The 16,758-nt window shown below is 53.1% G+C and overlaps 1 protein-coding gene across 3 annotated transcripts in view; it reads right to left on the reverse strand.

The window, feature by feature from the left end:
* The window catches only part of SH2D4A (SH2 domain containing 4A), a 49,321-nt gene extending 34,323 nt beyond the window's left edge, over positions 1 to 14,998 (reverse strand). For 2 of the 3 annotated variants that reach the window (XM_031439998.2, XM_031439996.2), the window contains exons 1-4: positions 14,920 to 14,998; positions 10,302 to 10,679; positions 2,075 to 2,234; positions 800 to 971 (exon numbers count right to left, since the gene is read on the reverse strand). In XM_031439998.2, coding sequence (XP_031295858.1) covers positions 800 to 971; positions 2,075 to 2,234; positions 10,302 to 10,482 — 513 coding nt within the window. In that variant the 5' untranslated portion in view covers positions 10,483 to 10,679; positions 14,920 to 14,998. Of the gene's footprint in view, positions 1 to 799; positions 972 to 2,074; positions 2,235 to 10,301; positions 10,680 to 14,766; positions 14,787 to 14,919 lie in introns of those variants that run through there. The other variant, XM_064477399.1, reaches the window with a different exon arrangement.
* Positions 14,999 to 16,758: the final 1,760 nt, after the last annotated feature.

The raw sequence follows: 16,758 nt of genomic DNA on the forward strand, positions 1-16,758 counted from the left end.
CCACGTGGCTGCAAAGCCCCAGTGAGTCCTCAGGGTGATTAAATCCTTGGCAGAAGAAACCCTTCCTAGTCTAGTGCTTGTGTTCTTCTGAACTATAATCCAAGCAGCCAACTGTCCCTGAGCTTTTTAAACCACCAGAAACCTAAGAGAATACATTCCCTGAGCATCAAATTCTGTCATGTTGAGGAGGTTAACACTTCCACAATCACAGGCAGAGTCTATGAGGCCAAGAGGTGATACCTCCGGCCTCCACCCAAAGGGAGACTCACCAGGACAAAAATCTAGATCCCGGAGGTGACCACGGGACAGGGCAGGGCCAGCAGACCCTGGCCTGCGCCCCGCCCACCCTGTAAGTGAAGTCCTGCTGGGCACAGCCGGGCCGCCACCCGTGTGCACCTGCCAGGGAGGCCACAGGGCCCGGAGACTCTGAGATCTATGTCTGGTCCTTCAAGAAACAGTCTGCCGACTGTTTACAGACGGCGTCTCACAGGGGAAGTAGCCCCGGAGGCGTCTTTAAATGCACAGTTCTATTTCCAGGGCTCACTCTTCACCCCTCCAAGCCCATGAAAAAGGGGTGCTTTATATTGTTTGTGAAGCAGCAGGGGGGCCAAAGCCCTCAAGGCCCCCAACGAGGAATGGACAGCGGGGCCTTCAAGCTGGGAAGGGTGTTTCCAGAAAAACCAGTTTCAGACCCGGAAGCCCAACAGCCCCAGTACCTTAGACCCAGATGCCCAACGGCCCCAGTGCCTTTTCTCCCCCTTCACGAAACTGCACACGCTTACAGACACGAAAGACTCACGGGGGTTTTCTCCTCTTTGACGGGTGGGGTCGGCCCACCGCCTGGCCCCGGTCCCCCCTCCTCTGCCGCCTTCGTACACACGTTCTGCGTCTCCCGGTCACCTGACACCGGCAGGTCAGAGGAGTGTGACTTTGCCTTCAAGCTGCTGGTGAATCCTCCGGACTGGGTTTTCCTGAAGGGAAACAAACAGGGGATTACATTCGGCAAAGCATTCGGCACCGGGGACAGCTTTTCCGAAGCTGGCGTGGACATTCCAAGCATGTGAGGGATGGGGACGGGTGCCGTCCGCTTTGTGCTGATGCTATGCTGAGCCCTTTGCAAACCGACACTTTCTCTCCGATGCCCACTTCCGGTTAGAAAGTCACAGCCCGGGGACCTGAATGGAGGCCCATGTGTCTGTTTCCATTTCACCTGCTTACAAAGGGCTGCCCGCTCACATAGGGCTTCTGACACTCGGTGGGGATGGAGGGGTAGGTTTTGGGGAGGCCACCCTGGGCACCCAGCAGAGGGGACCCAGGCCCTGCCTCCCTGCCACCACCTGAGTCACCATCTTGTATCTCCTGCTGACGATGTCACTTCCTTATCCAAAACCTCCTGACTGTCCACAGAATAAGGTCCAAACTCCTACATCTGGACTTCGAGGCACTTTAGGGCGTGGCCCTGTCCCCTGCCACTCACCAGTGTGTGCCCCAGACTCACCGTCACCCAAAGCACCACACACGCTCGAGTCCAGGGTCAAGTTCTAGGGTCTGGAGTCAGCTCTCTGCCTACAGTGTCCTGCCTGACCCTCTGCAGCTGGAAAGCTACTTCTCTTTCAAGGTTCACTTCCATCATCACCTCCTCCGTGGACCAGAATGATGGGCCCAGGTAGTGCTCAGCCTATACCCCCGTCACAGCGCACACTGTACCTCGGGCACCTGACCGTTTCTCCTCCTGGGAGGGAGGCCCTTGCTCACCTCTGAACTCCTAGCACCAGGCAGAGGGTCAGCACCCAGGGGCCTGCTACTCAGCGGCCGTCTCGGAGCCCGAGTGGTCCCTGTGCCCTCACACGATTCTGCTGAAGCCCTTGGCCACTGGGGAATCGCGTCCACATCCAAGTGGGGAAATGAAACCACCGAGTTGGGGTGTAGTGAAAACAGAGGGAGTCACTGGAAGCCTAAAGGAGCTTTCCAGAGGCCCGGAGTCACTCTATGCCCTCAAGCCCCACCTGGCTCCCCAGTCCCACCGGGCACTGCGGGGGTCGGGTGGGCCCTCACTGCTCTGCGGACCTCATACCTGAGCTCTTCTGCCTCCTGCTCCGCCTTCAGCCGGGCCCTCTCGGCAAGAATTTCATCACAGAGCACGTCGTAGGGTTTGTCGAGATGGTGTTCGCCCATCACCCAGACCCAGACTTCCTTATCAGCTCCCAGCTTCCAGTGAACAGACTTGCCATTCTCTGCAGGCAAAACAGAACTCAGTAGAGCACAGGGAACTCTAGTCCATACCCTGTACTAACCTTTAATGAAAAAGTAATACGAAAACGATTATGTGCATATATGCGTGCCGGGACATGACGCTGTGCGGCAGAAACTCACACATGGTAACTGACTACACTTCAGTAAAAAAATAAATAAATTTAAAAACAGAATTCAGACTGAACAAACATCTTCGGTCATGGGTTATTATGTTTTCCATCATTAATGGGTTTAGAGTCTTCAGGAGAAAAGGAAAAAATTAGATGTGGTGAAGCACATCCAGCCTGCTCGGAAAAAGTGGCGTTTCCAGGGGCAGTGGCAAGGCCCGGAGGCTCTCGGGGACAGTGGGCGGTGGCTGCAGGACGTTTGTGTTAAACTATGATGAATATGGGGTTTGAACGTGCCCATTTTACTAGTGAAGACTGCGAGATGGGAAGAAAGCAGGTGTTGTTAGCGTGATCCTTTGGTCACAGCGCCAACATCAGATGCCAGAACCTCTGAAATCAGCCTGTAACCCGGCGGCACCAGGGTTTGGTGTGTCCACTGTCTCTACTGGCCTCGCTGCTGGGTACAAGGCATGCACTTCAGAGTTAGACTGGCTTTAGTTTACCTCCTCACCTGACACTTAGCCGTGTGATGTGGACACATCGGTTAATCTCTCTAAGCCTCAGTTTCCTGGTCTGCAAAATGGGACTACTAACACCTCCGATGGGGGACTGCTCTGGGGAGGAGGCAGGCAGCAGGGCCGGGCCCTTCCCCCGGGGTCCGCCACTCCCCATGCATCACTGTGCTGCTGTTTGTGTACGTGGCTTCTCAGAGACTGGCCGGCCTGTGAGAGGTGTCACTGTCGGACTGTGACAGTGGGGAGCTACTTGAATAACCGTGTTTACAGCTGGTCGCAGGGGTTGTGTTACTTTCATTCTATTCCTGCCCTGCCACGTGGCCACACAGGTCATGCTCCCTGAAACCCGGGGCCGGGGGACCGCTCCCAGGAGAGGTCGGGGTGCAGCCCTAAGTCTGAAGGCGCCAGAGGGGACCTACTGGGGCCACGAGGGCCCCCAGCTGGTCCTAGTCACGATGCCGGGACCTGGGGACCCACACTCGTGGGTGGTGGTGAGTGTGTGACCCAGGGCAGCTGCTGGGACATAGGCCAGGCCATGGACACGTCACACGAAGTAAAGCATCGCTCTCCACGTACTGTTGTGGCCTCAGGATTAAACAAGCAGCAGCTCAGGGTCAGGCGTGTTCTTTCTTACGGTGCCTTCCAAGCCCTTCGGGGGGGGGCGGGGACAGTGTCCTGGGGCACATCGATCTTCTGAAAAGGATGTGTGGGGGGAGGTCACAGTGTTCACCATGACAGGAGCCAAAGGTTCCTGCAGAAGGAAGCGGCCGGGCCCTGTGCTCACAGGTGTGAGTGAAGGTGGGTCCCAGGTGCGCCCAGGTGCGCCCTGGTCGGGGTTGGGGGGGAGTCAGTCCAGGTGCGCCCCGATGGGGTGGGGAGCCCTCCAGTCCTAGCTCATTTGAGGAAACGTCTGAAGTTTCATGAAAGCTGGCACCCCTCAAAAAACTCCCTTTATTACGTGTGTTCTCTGCGCAGCTAAGAATATTTTTACTATGTCCACTTCTCAACTTGCATCAAAATAACCTTCCACCAATGTTTCTGGCACCTGGAGGGAGACAGCACAGGGGACAGTGGTGGGGTTGGGGGGGAGTGGGCAGGAGGGGACCAGAGATCCCAACGGCTCTGCTCAGGACAGCGACACGCGCGTCCCCCAAACTGAGTCCAAAAGCACCGCGGGGGTGTGGGTGGGGGCGTGACTCTCAGGGGTGGGGTGCTGAGAAATCACAGAAACGCTGCCAACACAGGAGGGGCTTAGAACTTCAAGCTGCGCAGATGCAAAGGAGAAGACAGGGTCCTGACACTTCTACGGGAGGGGGTGTGGAAGATAAATGGTGGCTTTGGGGCGAGAAGAGAGGGGATTTGGTACAACGTGTCAGAGTTAGTGGCCCGGACAGGAGTCTCTGCTCTGATGATTCTTCATCCCAGGTGAAGAAACTAAGGTGGGGGGGGGGCAAGTTCAAGGGGTTGCACGCAGCTCCCTGACCCCGAGGTGAAGGGGGAGGTCATTCTAATGAAGCGAGCCTCAGCCTGGGGTCCTCAGCTCTGCACCAAGAGGAGGGAGGGCTAGCAGGGCCTCTGCATAGCTCATTCCACAAATCTGAGTTCCGGGATGTGGGATGCAGCATCCTCCTGCAAGCCACGCAGACCCTGCGAGAGAAAGGGCCAGGCACCAGCTCACTTACGTAATGAATTTTATCACGTATCTACTACGTACCAGGCACTGAGGTGCACGTGCAGAAACACCTACGAACAAGACAGACCAGTTCCTGCTCTCAGGGACTCACATGCTAGTTGGGGGAGGCAGGCATTGAACAGCTAGTTAGTTATAAAAGGAACACGACTTGGGGAGGGGTTCTGAAGGTGCCAGGGGGACACACACTGTAACCGCAATAGATTTTAAGTCCAATGAGGAGTCAGAGGGAGGAGGATGCTTTGGGAGGACAGAGAAGAAACAGTAAGTTCCCTGTGTTCAGTTTTGGAGGATGGATATGGAATTCAGACACAAAACTGGGGTGGGTTTGGTGCTGGATGATCAGAGATCAGAGAAAGGAATCCATGGGGGTCCCTAGGGAGCTAGTGGTCTCCACCAGAACTGAAAAAGTCAGGGGGCCGTGTGGCACAGATCCCAGACACCAAACTACAGGATTTAAATTGGCCACGTACTGCACAAAGACAGAAAGTTGCATTAAAATCCCAGAGTTTCGAGCAATTCTTTATGGGACCATGCACACGTCACTTGATCTCGCCGAGCCTGAGTTCCCTCTTTGAGGAAACAGAGGTGATGAGCCTGAGCTCACAGGCCTGTCACATGACAAGTGCTCAGAAAGGATTCGCTCCACATTCTTGGTCTGAGTGACCAGCCAAGAGTCCACGAGTGTAAGACCTGACACCATAAAACTCCTAGAAAAGAAACATTCTCTGCCATAAGTCAGAGGGGTGTTTTCTGAGATCAGTCTCCCAAGGCCAAAGAAATAAAAGCAAAATAAACTAACAGGACCTGGTCAAGGTTAAGGCAAAGGTACCAGCATAAGGGATGTGAATGGGGCAGGACCGCACCTTGTCCTAACTTAATGCTCTCCAGGCATTCTGGGTTTCCTGTCTGCTTCCCCTTAGAATGACGTGCACTCTTCAATCAGAGGACAGTGGGAGAGGGACCTTTCTTATTTTTTTTAATAGCACTTCCATTTAACTATGAGTTTGTTTCCCAGTTCTTGAATCACGTTTATATGCTGTGGAGCTCTCATGTTCACTATCTCAGGGACTCTTGAGAACTTCTAAAACCAGCTTTCTGGAACAGCAGGTCAGTCCTGCTCGGCAGCACACCGCGAGGAAGCCCTGTGCAGACTCACGTCCACACCTTGTGACCCTTGCAGAACCTCGGATGAGGCAGGGCTGCAAAATGTCACACAAAATCAGTGATGTGTCACACGTGTTCTTGGCAAGGAAATGGCCAGGCTATTCCACCCTGACGCTGGAGTGTGAACCCTGCTCACATGACACTGCACCGGATTTCACCCCGAGTGGCAGGCCCGCAGGAGAGCAGGGCGCACAGTCTGGAGATGGCAGTATGATCATTTCCTTGGGTGAGGCCAACACGACTCCTGGGGCTATGACTGTGCCTCAGAGGGTCAGCATCTGGTCTCCATTCAATTGGATCCACTTGGAATTCTGCACAAGCACGGTAAGAGGTGAGTGTCTGAGAGGGTGACAGAGAGCCGTACACTCTATCCCCACAAGGAGAAGACCACAGACTCAGAGAACAGAAGCCAGAGTGTGAGCACCAGGGCCTCCTAACCCATGACGTACTAAATACACTGGGGACTCATGAGGGCTGAGGTCAGCAGGGCTCCTGCCAGTCCCAGGCTGCAGCGCATCCACATGCTCCCAGGGTCCCAGCTACTGCCCAGCACTCTGGTCGCTCCTCTAGGACACCCTACCTCCGATCCAGAAACCAAAAGACAAATGCCTGGACAGCTGGGCCTCCAGGACTCGGGTACTGTGGCCATGACGCTTCTGAGTGATGCCGCTGCCTCGTCTGCCTTTAAACCCTTAGAGCGTCACCTGAGGCCATTCTGAACCCTATTTTTCTAGGAGGAAACTAAGGCTCAGGGAGGGTAAGTAACTTCCCGAAGATCACAGAGCTGGTTAAGGTGGAACCAGAATTCAAAACCCACATGTGAGACTGGAAAAACCTGCACCGAGAGCAGCCTCTGATGCCCTGTCCACACAGAAACACTTCTGAGAGCAAAACGGAAAGCCACCCACGGGAATGACAGGAAATGAGCAAGCAAGCAAGGAGAGGTGGCGCCAGCCCCACGTGCCTTTTAACAAAGACCACGGCCAGTCCTATGGGGACCTCCTGACGTCAACCTGGGTGACAATCCTGCAGTAACTAACACAAGTCCATCTTTTTAGACTTTAATAAATGTCAATGCTTATTTTTGAGACAAAAGCACAGACAGGAAGATGGAGAACCGGCATGGCCCCAAGCGTGGTCCAGGGAAGCAGGCGGCGGAGCAGACCAGGGAGACGGTGAGTCAGGAGAGAGGCCAGCTGGGTCCAAGGCTCAGGGAGGCGAACGGGCAGGGCAGCCCGATACCACCCACACACGGTGCTCACCACCTGGGATGCCAAGCCCGTGACACTGTCCAGCCCAGAGTTAGGGGCACAGGTGGGGCCGGGACCTGCGGCTCAGAACAGACTTGGAGTAGATCTGGACCTGAGTTCGAACCCTGACCCCACCGGTGACCCACACCAATTATTTTCTCCAAGTTTGTTTCTTCATTTGTGAGAATAAGAGGGGAGCAACGTCTGCGTCTCCGTATTCTGGTGAGGATTAATTGAAATAACATAAATATAAGGCTTCTGCCTGGCACATCCTAACAGACCAGCACGCTGCTGGAGAAAAGCTCCATCGGACGGAGCGGGGTGGGTGGGGTGAGGTCAGGGGTAACCGGGGGCTCCCAGGTTTCTGGCTTTAGTGACTTGGGAGTGATCAGGGCCACAGATCACAGTGGAGACCAAGAGACAGGACTCAGCCTGGGGGATGTGGAGAAACGGGGGGACTCCGATGAACTTGGTTTTGCATCAAGCTTGCAGGGCTCGAGGGTTTTTGGAGTGGAGATGCTCCTTAGGGGACCAACATGGAGACCAAAGCTCAGGTGAGAGGTCGGCTTTGCAATACGGATGTGAGAGTCACCGCACATGGTGGGGATTATTTAACGAGATAGCATATTTCAGCCTGGAGTGCAGGGAGGGCTGGACACGCCCACAGCTCAATCAGCGCGGGCTGGTGCCACGTTTACTATCTAGAGCAGTGCTGTCCACTCTCAGCTCCACCTGTAACTGTCCATTTTCTAGTGGCCCCATCAAACAATCAAAAGAAACAGGTGAAATTAATTTTAATATGCTTTAGTTTACCCAAGATACCCCAAATAATATCCTATCAACGTATAATGAATATAAAATTATCAGTGTGATGTTTTGCATCCTTCTCTAGCTAATGTACCCGTCCCTCCCACCTCAGTCCAGATTAGCCGCATTTCACGGGCCATGGCCAGCGGCTACCAGACTGGACCACATCACTCAAGCCCTCTCGTTAGCTCTTCCCCCAGCAGTCCAGAATTCTCTAATAATCATATTTTCCCCACTGCGTTTTGAAATGATTTTCTGATCTATTCCTGAGTTAAGTCCATACTTCTGATTGCTTTCAGCCCCTCCTACTTTAGCCTGAAGATGACTCAAAGGAGGACAAGTGCCAGGCATACACAACACGCCTGTATCACTAAAACTCCAGGGCTGCTCTTTGAAAACTCACCACAGTAGGCTGGAGAGAGAAAGAAATGGCCAGAGGACAGTGAAGGAGCCGCTAAGTGATGAACTGGAATGGTGAAGAAACGGGGTGGGCAAAAGATTTATTTAGGAACCAAGAAAAGGACAAGCTCAAAGCCACAGCCCAGCCACGAGCCACTAAGGAAAAGCAGGACTTAGGTCAGCCGGGGGCAAGCCAGGCTGGGGGTGCAGGCCTGGGGGAGACAGGGGCACACGGGGAGGACTCAACGCACAGCGCAGCCTGGGGAGCCCCAGCCACGGCGACACTGCCTTGTTCTCTCGGTGGCTTGATCATCAAAGACAGAGCAAGACGAAACAGAGGAGGCCTGTCTATAGGAGAAGTGGGAAAGAATCTCAAACTGTCCCCTTTTCTGCAGTCAAAGAGGAACCACTTTGGTACAAAATACATTGCTCCGGTTGTTAAATTTAAGGGAGAAATACACTTCTGATGTGAAAACCTGATAGAATGTTTGCGGTGTAAATCAACACAACTTTTTTATGATCACTTACCTAATAAAGAAATACAGTTCAGAGAGATTCAAAACCCTGCAAAGGAAGAATTTAAGCAAAGACACGGAAATTATTGTCTTAAGTCATCACGAGGAGACAAGTCAGCCAGCAGAAGGAGCTCAAAGCCTTACAAAGAGCCCGGGCCATCAAATGTGGGGGCAGGAGCCCTTCCACTGTCACCAGCCCTCAGTCACCCACCACATCTACGAGCTACGTTCACAACCAACATGGCGCCAGGAGGCCAGGTGGTGCCTGGTAAACTCTGACTAAAGGATGCAAAGAGATGCTGGAACCAGCTCGGAAAGATTGAAGGGTCATGCTTCAGTATGGACAGGTTACCGTCGAAGGAAAAGCAAGTATCTATTTGGAGAGTGTGGGGGACTGTGAAATCCCAGAGGTCTGGGTACCAGCTGGTGGTGTGACCTTGACCTGAACTCTGATTCTGAGGTTCCTCACCGGTGACATAGGACAACATCAGCTCTGCAGGGATGTTGTGAAGATGACATACAACGTATGTAAAAGTGCTGTGCGTGGTGTGACCAAAACAGGTGCTCAATAAGCAGCTGCTATTGATAATAAAAAAAGGGAAACATTTCCGTATCGCTAGAAAGGCTTAACTGGACAAAGGTTTTACTGAAAGACAGTACAAGGTAAAAGGCACTAAACTGACTTCCTTTTTGAGTCTGTGTGGATGCCAGCACACAAGTGAGATGCACTGTCCTGATCTTTGAAACCCTGAGTGGTTTGATCAAATTTAATTTTTCCTGGCTTCATGAAAGATGAGGAGAAATTGATCTGGAATGCCTCTCTGTTAGTGACCTTGAAAATTGTGTTTTTAAAAAACAACACAGTTATTCTTTCAGAGCAGAATGTGGGCACTGTGGGGGTGGGGGGAGTTCATGTGTGCTTTTCCGCGTCTGTGTGTGTATACGCTTTAAGCCTGCTGTACAAGGAATTCCTCCCCCGTGGTCCCAAAAGGCCCTCTCAAACTAACAAGGATTCCTTGGGTCTGAAAGAAGCAGTGCATCTGAAAAATGAATTCACATTGAAAAAATGAGTATTATGACTTTTTCCCCTGTAGCAGTATTTGCATGTTGAGAGAACTTCCCTAAAAAAAGATAACTCAAAGAAAAATCTCTTAGAGTCTAGGAAATGCAAACACCATTGCTACAAAGATGCTCCCACAAAGACCTCCTTTGCTGGTAGCAGGATACTGGGCGTCTGTGACAAAAGGGGACAGAAACCTTCTTTAATACCCCTCAGGTCCAGCTCCACAGGTGGCTTTTCCCTGCAGCTTCAGGTCAGTCTGATTTCAAGTAAGAGATCTGCTTCCAGCCTCACAATTCCACGGTAATCGGGTGTGTGTGTGTGTGTGTGTGTGTGTGTGTGTGTGTGTGTACCCGCGCAAGCGTGGAGACTTCAAGTTGATAAATTGCACTATTAGCATCTCTGTAACATCAGGGGCCCACCTGCCAAACTGGACCTGGCACCTGCCTTGCTTCTACTGGTGTGAAATGTACAAACAAAGGGGGGCCGGGGGAGACATTCGACGTGCCTGCGCATAGGCCATCCGGGCTGCGCGTACCTTTCTTTGGTCTGGACTTCACTGGCAGGCACTCCTTGTTTTCCATTGCTGCTTCTCTCTCTTTCCATCGGCGGATCTGCTCCTCCCTCATCTTGAAGAATAGGATCTGTTTCTGTTCTTCGCTGAGCTCTGCCAGCAAGTCAGGATCTATGTACATCTCCGCCAGTATCTGTTTCAGCATCTTGGCCGGGTGGGGAGTCTTTTACACCTGCGGCCAAAGGTCTGGAAAATGGCTTCCAAGTGTGCCTCGACCTGGGCTGGCCCTTGGAGGCACCCCGCGGACCTTCCCCGGAGACTCGGGGGACTGGGAGAGTAATTCAGCAAACTGGCTCCGGGTTCCTGGCCCCAGGCATCCCGTCCCAAACGCCGTTCGTGAATCTGCAAAGAGCAACGGCCAAAAAAAGTCAGCAGTGTTCAAACGTGCAGACACGGGGCGGGACAGGTGCATGAATAGAACGTGGAGGAAATACAGTGTCATCTTTCATTTCGGGGAAGAAGAGAAGAAAGCTGAGCTAGTTTTGTTAAGACTTTGCGTAACCTCTAACCTGTAATTTCCTAAGATACTTTATCAAATAAACAAAACAGACCCTAACTTTTTATGGGTCAATTTCAGGGAAACAAACGAAAAAAAAAACAGAGGTTTGGCCTTCGTCCAACTAAGCAAACATACCACTGCCTCAGAGCCCAGCAAACTACCGAGTGGATGGCTAAGAACAGAGATCAAGAAACACAGAACAGGGAGAAATGAAAAGGCTCTCTCCCACACAACTTATTTCAAAAGAAAATACCGTTTTTTAGATATGAGAGATTTACCGCCCCCAAAACCCAAACCAAACCAGAGTCACGCTTGAGGAAGGTAAAAGAAGAAATAAAAATTAGACCACAACGCCATTTTCTCATTAAAAGTAGCACTAAATAACCAGAACTCTGTACTTTCATCTTCACAAAAGGACAACGCCAGGTTCAGACAGCTCACTAGAACCATGAGAACAGTGCAGGTGCAGGAGGGAACATTCATGTACATTCTGCAAGGTCACCAGGTTGGAGGTGTACCTCTTCCGGATAACCTAATGTAACAAGATCTAAACGTACACACCGGATAAACGCAGCGGGGGCGGAAAGGGGAGGTGACCGGCTTCACCACAAAGGGTCCTCACTCTGTAAGACGGTTCCTTAGCGGGAGAAGCCTTGCAGCTGAGCACACAGGTGGTTTCACAGGGGGTGCCAACTCCACTTCCGTCTCATTCTACTTTCCATGTTCCTATTTGGTCTGTTTTTTTTTTAAATAGCAAACATCTATATTTGTGTCACCAGAAGGAAATAAGGTATAGATTTCCATTCTGGGAAAAAATAGTTTACTGTGTTGCAGTATCATCGGATACACCCCAAAAGCTTCCTTACGGTGACTTTTCGGAATCACCTATGTTCTAAGAAGCTGACTAACCATTTTGTGCTTTCAGTGCCTCGGTTATCTCACCATCGAGCTAGAGATATGCCCTCTCAGATATCTTGTTTCTCCCGACTAAGTCCAAACACTCAAACTTCAGATTAGTCACTTCGCCACCCCTTGACTTCCCAGTTCCATCACCAGGTCACTCACCAGCCAGACTGTGACGCCCCTCCTGCCCCCCGGAAGCCCACTGCCACTTACCCCCCTCCCACAGCTCCTCCTCCTGGTCTTCTTTTTTTTGAGGGGGGGATAATTATTATTATTGTTGTTGTTGTTGTTATTGTTATTATTATTTTATTTAATAGAGGTACTAGGGATTGAATCCATGACTCTGTGCATGCTAAGCATGCACTCTACCACTGAGCTCTACCTACCCCCACCCCGTCTTTTGAGACAAGTGTGATCAACAGCCCAACAGCCAGGGTACCCAGCGTGGTTCGCATACATAGTACGCAGTTAGGTTTACCAATCAGCCATTGTGTCGCAGGGACCTTTACTGAGGCTACTGCGATCCCTGCTAACTGCATCCTATAATCTGCAGCATTCAACTACCAGAACTCAAAGGGAACACAGTGTTAAGGGAAAATCTGAAAAGAATGAAAGGCACTGTCTGACTCTGACTCAGTCAGGCATGCCCCTCCCAGGCTCCCTTGCTAGCTTTGCATTTTGCTTCGAGGTGACCCTAGAGGGCTCTCACCCCCACAGAACTGATGTCCTGTGCTGCTTTCTTGACTTCGGGGTCTAATAGCATCTCCAGGGCGGGGCCAACTAAATTCATACTAAAGAGAGATTTCTGGAGGCCAAGCCTTTGTCTGCAGGTGACAGAAACACCGGAAGAATGTAGTTCCTCGGCACCCTTGACTCCGGTGCTCCGAGATGAAGTGGTAAGAAAACCAAAGTAAAGGAGTCCTTGACATTCCAGTAAATGCCCCGTCCGCTGGCACATTCCTTGACTCCAGGGGTTGACTTTCACAGAAGTGAAATATGGTGGAAGGGGAGCCGCCCAGTGAAGCTGGAGGCTTCCGCTCTGCTCCCCACTTTGAATTGGGTGACTCCCAGCAAGAGTGATGCTGGAGGTAGGGCCTAAAAATGAGTGCCAAGTTCACCCCTCCCCCACCCAGGGTACCCCTGGTAATAAGATGTTGAACCAGTGGTGCCTGATGCGGGGGCAGAAGCCTCGTCCCTGTACCTTCAGGTGAGCTGGGGGGCGGGGCAGGTATGAAGACCCCACTGCAGGCAGGCCGACAGGAAGTGACCCAGATGGGACGCTGTTGCCACGTTACTGACCAGGCGCCAGTCTCCTCTGTGCCCCTCCCACCACCCCTGGGGGCAGCACAAGGGCACAGCCTCTCCCAGCGTGAAGGGCTCCACCACACCCCGGGGACGACAAGTTCCAGCTCCCACAGCTTCCATTTTATTTTGTTTTGCCTTTTGTAGCAAACGTGGATTTGTGGCAGTACAGTTAACTAGCGGGTCTTGAAGGAAAGACACTGGCTTCCCCGTGTCCTCAGAGACAACTTGGGGACCCAGCTGGCAGTGGTCTTGTGGGGCCAGGCTGCCGAATAATAAACCCACCACTCTAAGGCTGTTGATCCCCATGGGTATGACTTAACTGTCCTCAAACACAGCTCAAGGCACTCACAGGGCTCCCAGCTCTGCACCACCCCACCCCACCCCTTGCCCCGCCCAGGGCTGTATCTCTGAGTGTCACCTCACTTCCCTGGACTCACTGTGAATCGAGGCTCTGATGTGAATCTTTGTAATCAGACGACTATGTCACACAATCTAGTGTGGGGCCAGAGAGACAAGTGCGTAGAGGAAACAAAAATGAGGAAATTAACTGGCCAGGGTTTCCCCACTTCCAGTCCGGGACAATCAGTGCTGTTAAGTGATTCAGTCACCAGCGACTTCCCCTTCACACACTCCACCTTCGCAGACACAGTCATCCAAAATCCAATAAAGAGGAAAACTCTGCTAGCTCCGTTTTCCTCTCGTACAGCACTTTTCTTAAAAGAGAGAAAGGACAAGCAGCAAGCCCACATCTCCTCTTTTCTCCAAAAATAAATTTCTAAAGGGTCACAGGGTCAGGTGCCCTCCAGGAAGCCCACGGATGTGGCCTGGCACTCACACCTGCCAGAGCCACTGTTCTGTAAAAACAATATTTGTATTTTAAACGACTCTGAGACCTTAAGAAAAAGCTGGAGAGACAGCCTAAATTATTATAAAAATCATTAAAAAATATTTTTAAAATCATAAAAAATACTGTGATATGGACAGAATAACTTCAATGCTGAGAATTGAGCTTGAATTCGAATTCTTTTAAAACAGCCATTCAGTTATCTTATGTAACTTTACATCATGCACGTATCTGCAAAAGGGCTATTTTTGAGCATAAAATGAATTACCAGAGGTGACCAACTTTTGTAAGTATTTACCGCTCTTCAGAAATTTGAAATCACTGTGCACGGAACTCTCCAGAAATAGCACCCATGCTAGATCTATGCCTGCGTATGCCTCCACTTACTTATTCTAAACTTAAAAAAAAAATTGTGTCCAAGTCGTGTTTCTATTAAACAGGTGATCAGACAAAGCCATTTTTAGGACGTGAGCAGCTCGCTCGCTTCTCTCCGGAGATTCTTGGGGAGGGAAAGCCGACTCTGGGAAAACCCCGCGCAGGGACTGTCGCTGTCCCCTCCAGCCCCCCCCCCCGGGGGCGCCCGCGTGAACCCGAGGGCGGGCGGAGGCGGGGGAAGGTCACCGCCCGGCCGCCCGAGGCCACCGCCGCAGGTCCGCCCTCCCGGGGCCGCGCGCCCATCCCGCAGCCCCCGAAGGCGGGGAGCGTTCCCGCCGCCCGGCCTGGGCTTGCCCCTCCCCGGCCCGTGACCCCCACGCGCCACCGCCCGGCCGCCCGCGCCCTCCCAGCCTCCCGGGCAGCCCCGCGCGCGCCCCTCGGGGACCCCGCCCGGCCGGAGCCGGAGCTGCCCGCGCGCCCCGCGGCCCCCGCGCGCCCCTCACCGCGACCGCCGGCCCGGGGCCCTGGGCGCCGCCGCTCTCCCGCCGGCGCTGCGACACCGGACACCCGACACCGGACACCGGACACCGGCCCCGCCTCGGCCGCCCCGTGCTGAGCCCGCCGGGCGGAGAACCCGCGGGGACGCCTGCACTCACCGTCTCCTCCCGGCCCCTCGCGGCCCGCACGGGCCTGCGCCGGCGCTGGGCCGCCCCGAGCCGTCGGGCGCCGAGGGAGGGGCAGGCGCGGGCCGGCTGCGCGAAGACGCGGCGGAGACGCGGGTCAACCAGGTGCCCCGCCCGCACCTGCGGCCGCCGGGGCGCCCCCCGCCGCGCGGGTCCTGCGGGACGTGGTGTGTCTGCGGCCGGACCGGGCTGGGTGCGCCCTTCTCAGGGCTGAGCTTCTGCTCCGGCGTCTCCTGGAGCTCACTTTTTTTTTCTTTTGTTGACCTTAAGTCAATGATCAAATTCTCCGGCACTTGTCAGTGCGGGTGTGGCCTCGTCGGGCTGGACCTAGGAGGAGGAAAGCCTGGAAATACGGAGGCTGGAGACGACAGAGACGGGGAGAGAAAAGGAAAGAAATCCGGAAAGAAGGCAAGAGGTTAGAGGAACGCTGTGAACCGAGGCCAGAACAGGTGGGGGTGGCGCGCGAAGGGAGGAGCCGGCTGAGGACGGGAAAGGAAATCTGGCAGGAAAGTTCAGCAGAAGCAGAGCGGGGACGTTGGAGGCTGTTTTCCGGCTAGGGGAACGGTCAGCCTGTGTGGAGCAAACAGCCTGCTTTGGTGAACCTCAAGGTGCCGGTGGCCGGGAGAGATGTAGTCGGCAGTAAGCCTGGTCCTCTTCTACACCGCCGACCGGAGAAATTCAGGGGCCCGACTTGCTCCGTTCAAAAATGAAACCTCCCAATTCTAGCCTCTCCAAACTTCAAAAGATGCTCAGAGTCAGAGCCTTGGAGCAGACGTCAGTCCTCCAGACTAGTTATTTCAGAGCTATTCTAGGGATCCTATCAGGGGAGACTATCTGGTTGGGTTTCGTTGCCACTGCTTATTAAATGGATGGCCTGCAGGCTGAAGTGTCCTTTGCCCCTAGTTGGCTGCTGCGGCCAGCTCAGAATGAATCCCAGCGCTTCGTGGACGGAACAGCTGAAGAACTACAAAGCTAGCATTTGACACGTCCAGGAACCATTTAAGGAACACCTGCTACATGCCAGACCCTGTTGCAATGGGGGGACCTGCAGGGAGCAGACAGACCGTGCCCCAGTCTTCCATGCCGTGTACAGTAGCTATGTGTGTTTTGTGCCTCTTTGAAATCATAAACCCCTTCCAAGGACCCATCCCCAGAAAGTTTGAATCCTACCCAACCCTCAGGCACACAGTAAGTACACAGTGCACGTTGGCTGAATGGATGTTAACAGCCTGAATGAACACAGGCTGTACACAGTAGTGCGCCATTCACTCAACCTGGAGCCCAGTGTCTTCCCTTTTCTCTCCTGCCTCCTCTCCATCCTCCTATCTCCTGTATTTGTAAGATCTCCCTTCTCCTCTCATTTCTGTGGTTCTTCCCCCACGGACAATTAAATTGACTCAACATAGTAAACTGATTGTACTTCAATTAAAATAACCAACCCCCTCCCCGGAAAAGAACAAAACACAGCAGACAATTAAATGTTTATATCGCTCTGAAAAACACCAAGTGGCTCTGTTACTTACTTATGAGACCCTCGGTTATTTTTCACTCCCTCTGGGTCGTGCTCTCAGTAGAAAACATCTCCCCACTCTGTGATCTAGGACGCTTTGGAGGGGATTGCCACCTTCAAGTGCCAGCAACACTCCTGCAGCGTGTGAGGCCTGGGCCACCGGCCTTCGCAGGGGACAGGTACCGAGCTCCTGCTGCTCGCTGGCCACTGGGGAGTCAGAGGCACGTAAGATGGGTGTCACCAGCCCCTGTGTTCAGGAGTTCCCGATGCCCACCCAGGGCAGTGTTCCAGGAGGAAAGCTA

The sequence above is a fragment of the Camelus dromedarius genome, chromosome 22 (assembly GCF_036321535.1).
Source record: "Camelus dromedarius isolate mCamDro1 chromosome 22, mCamDro1.pat, whole genome shotgun sequence".
NCBI classification, from domain to species: domain Eukaryota; kingdom Metazoa; phylum Chordata; class Mammalia; order Artiodactyla; family Camelidae; genus Camelus; species Camelus dromedarius.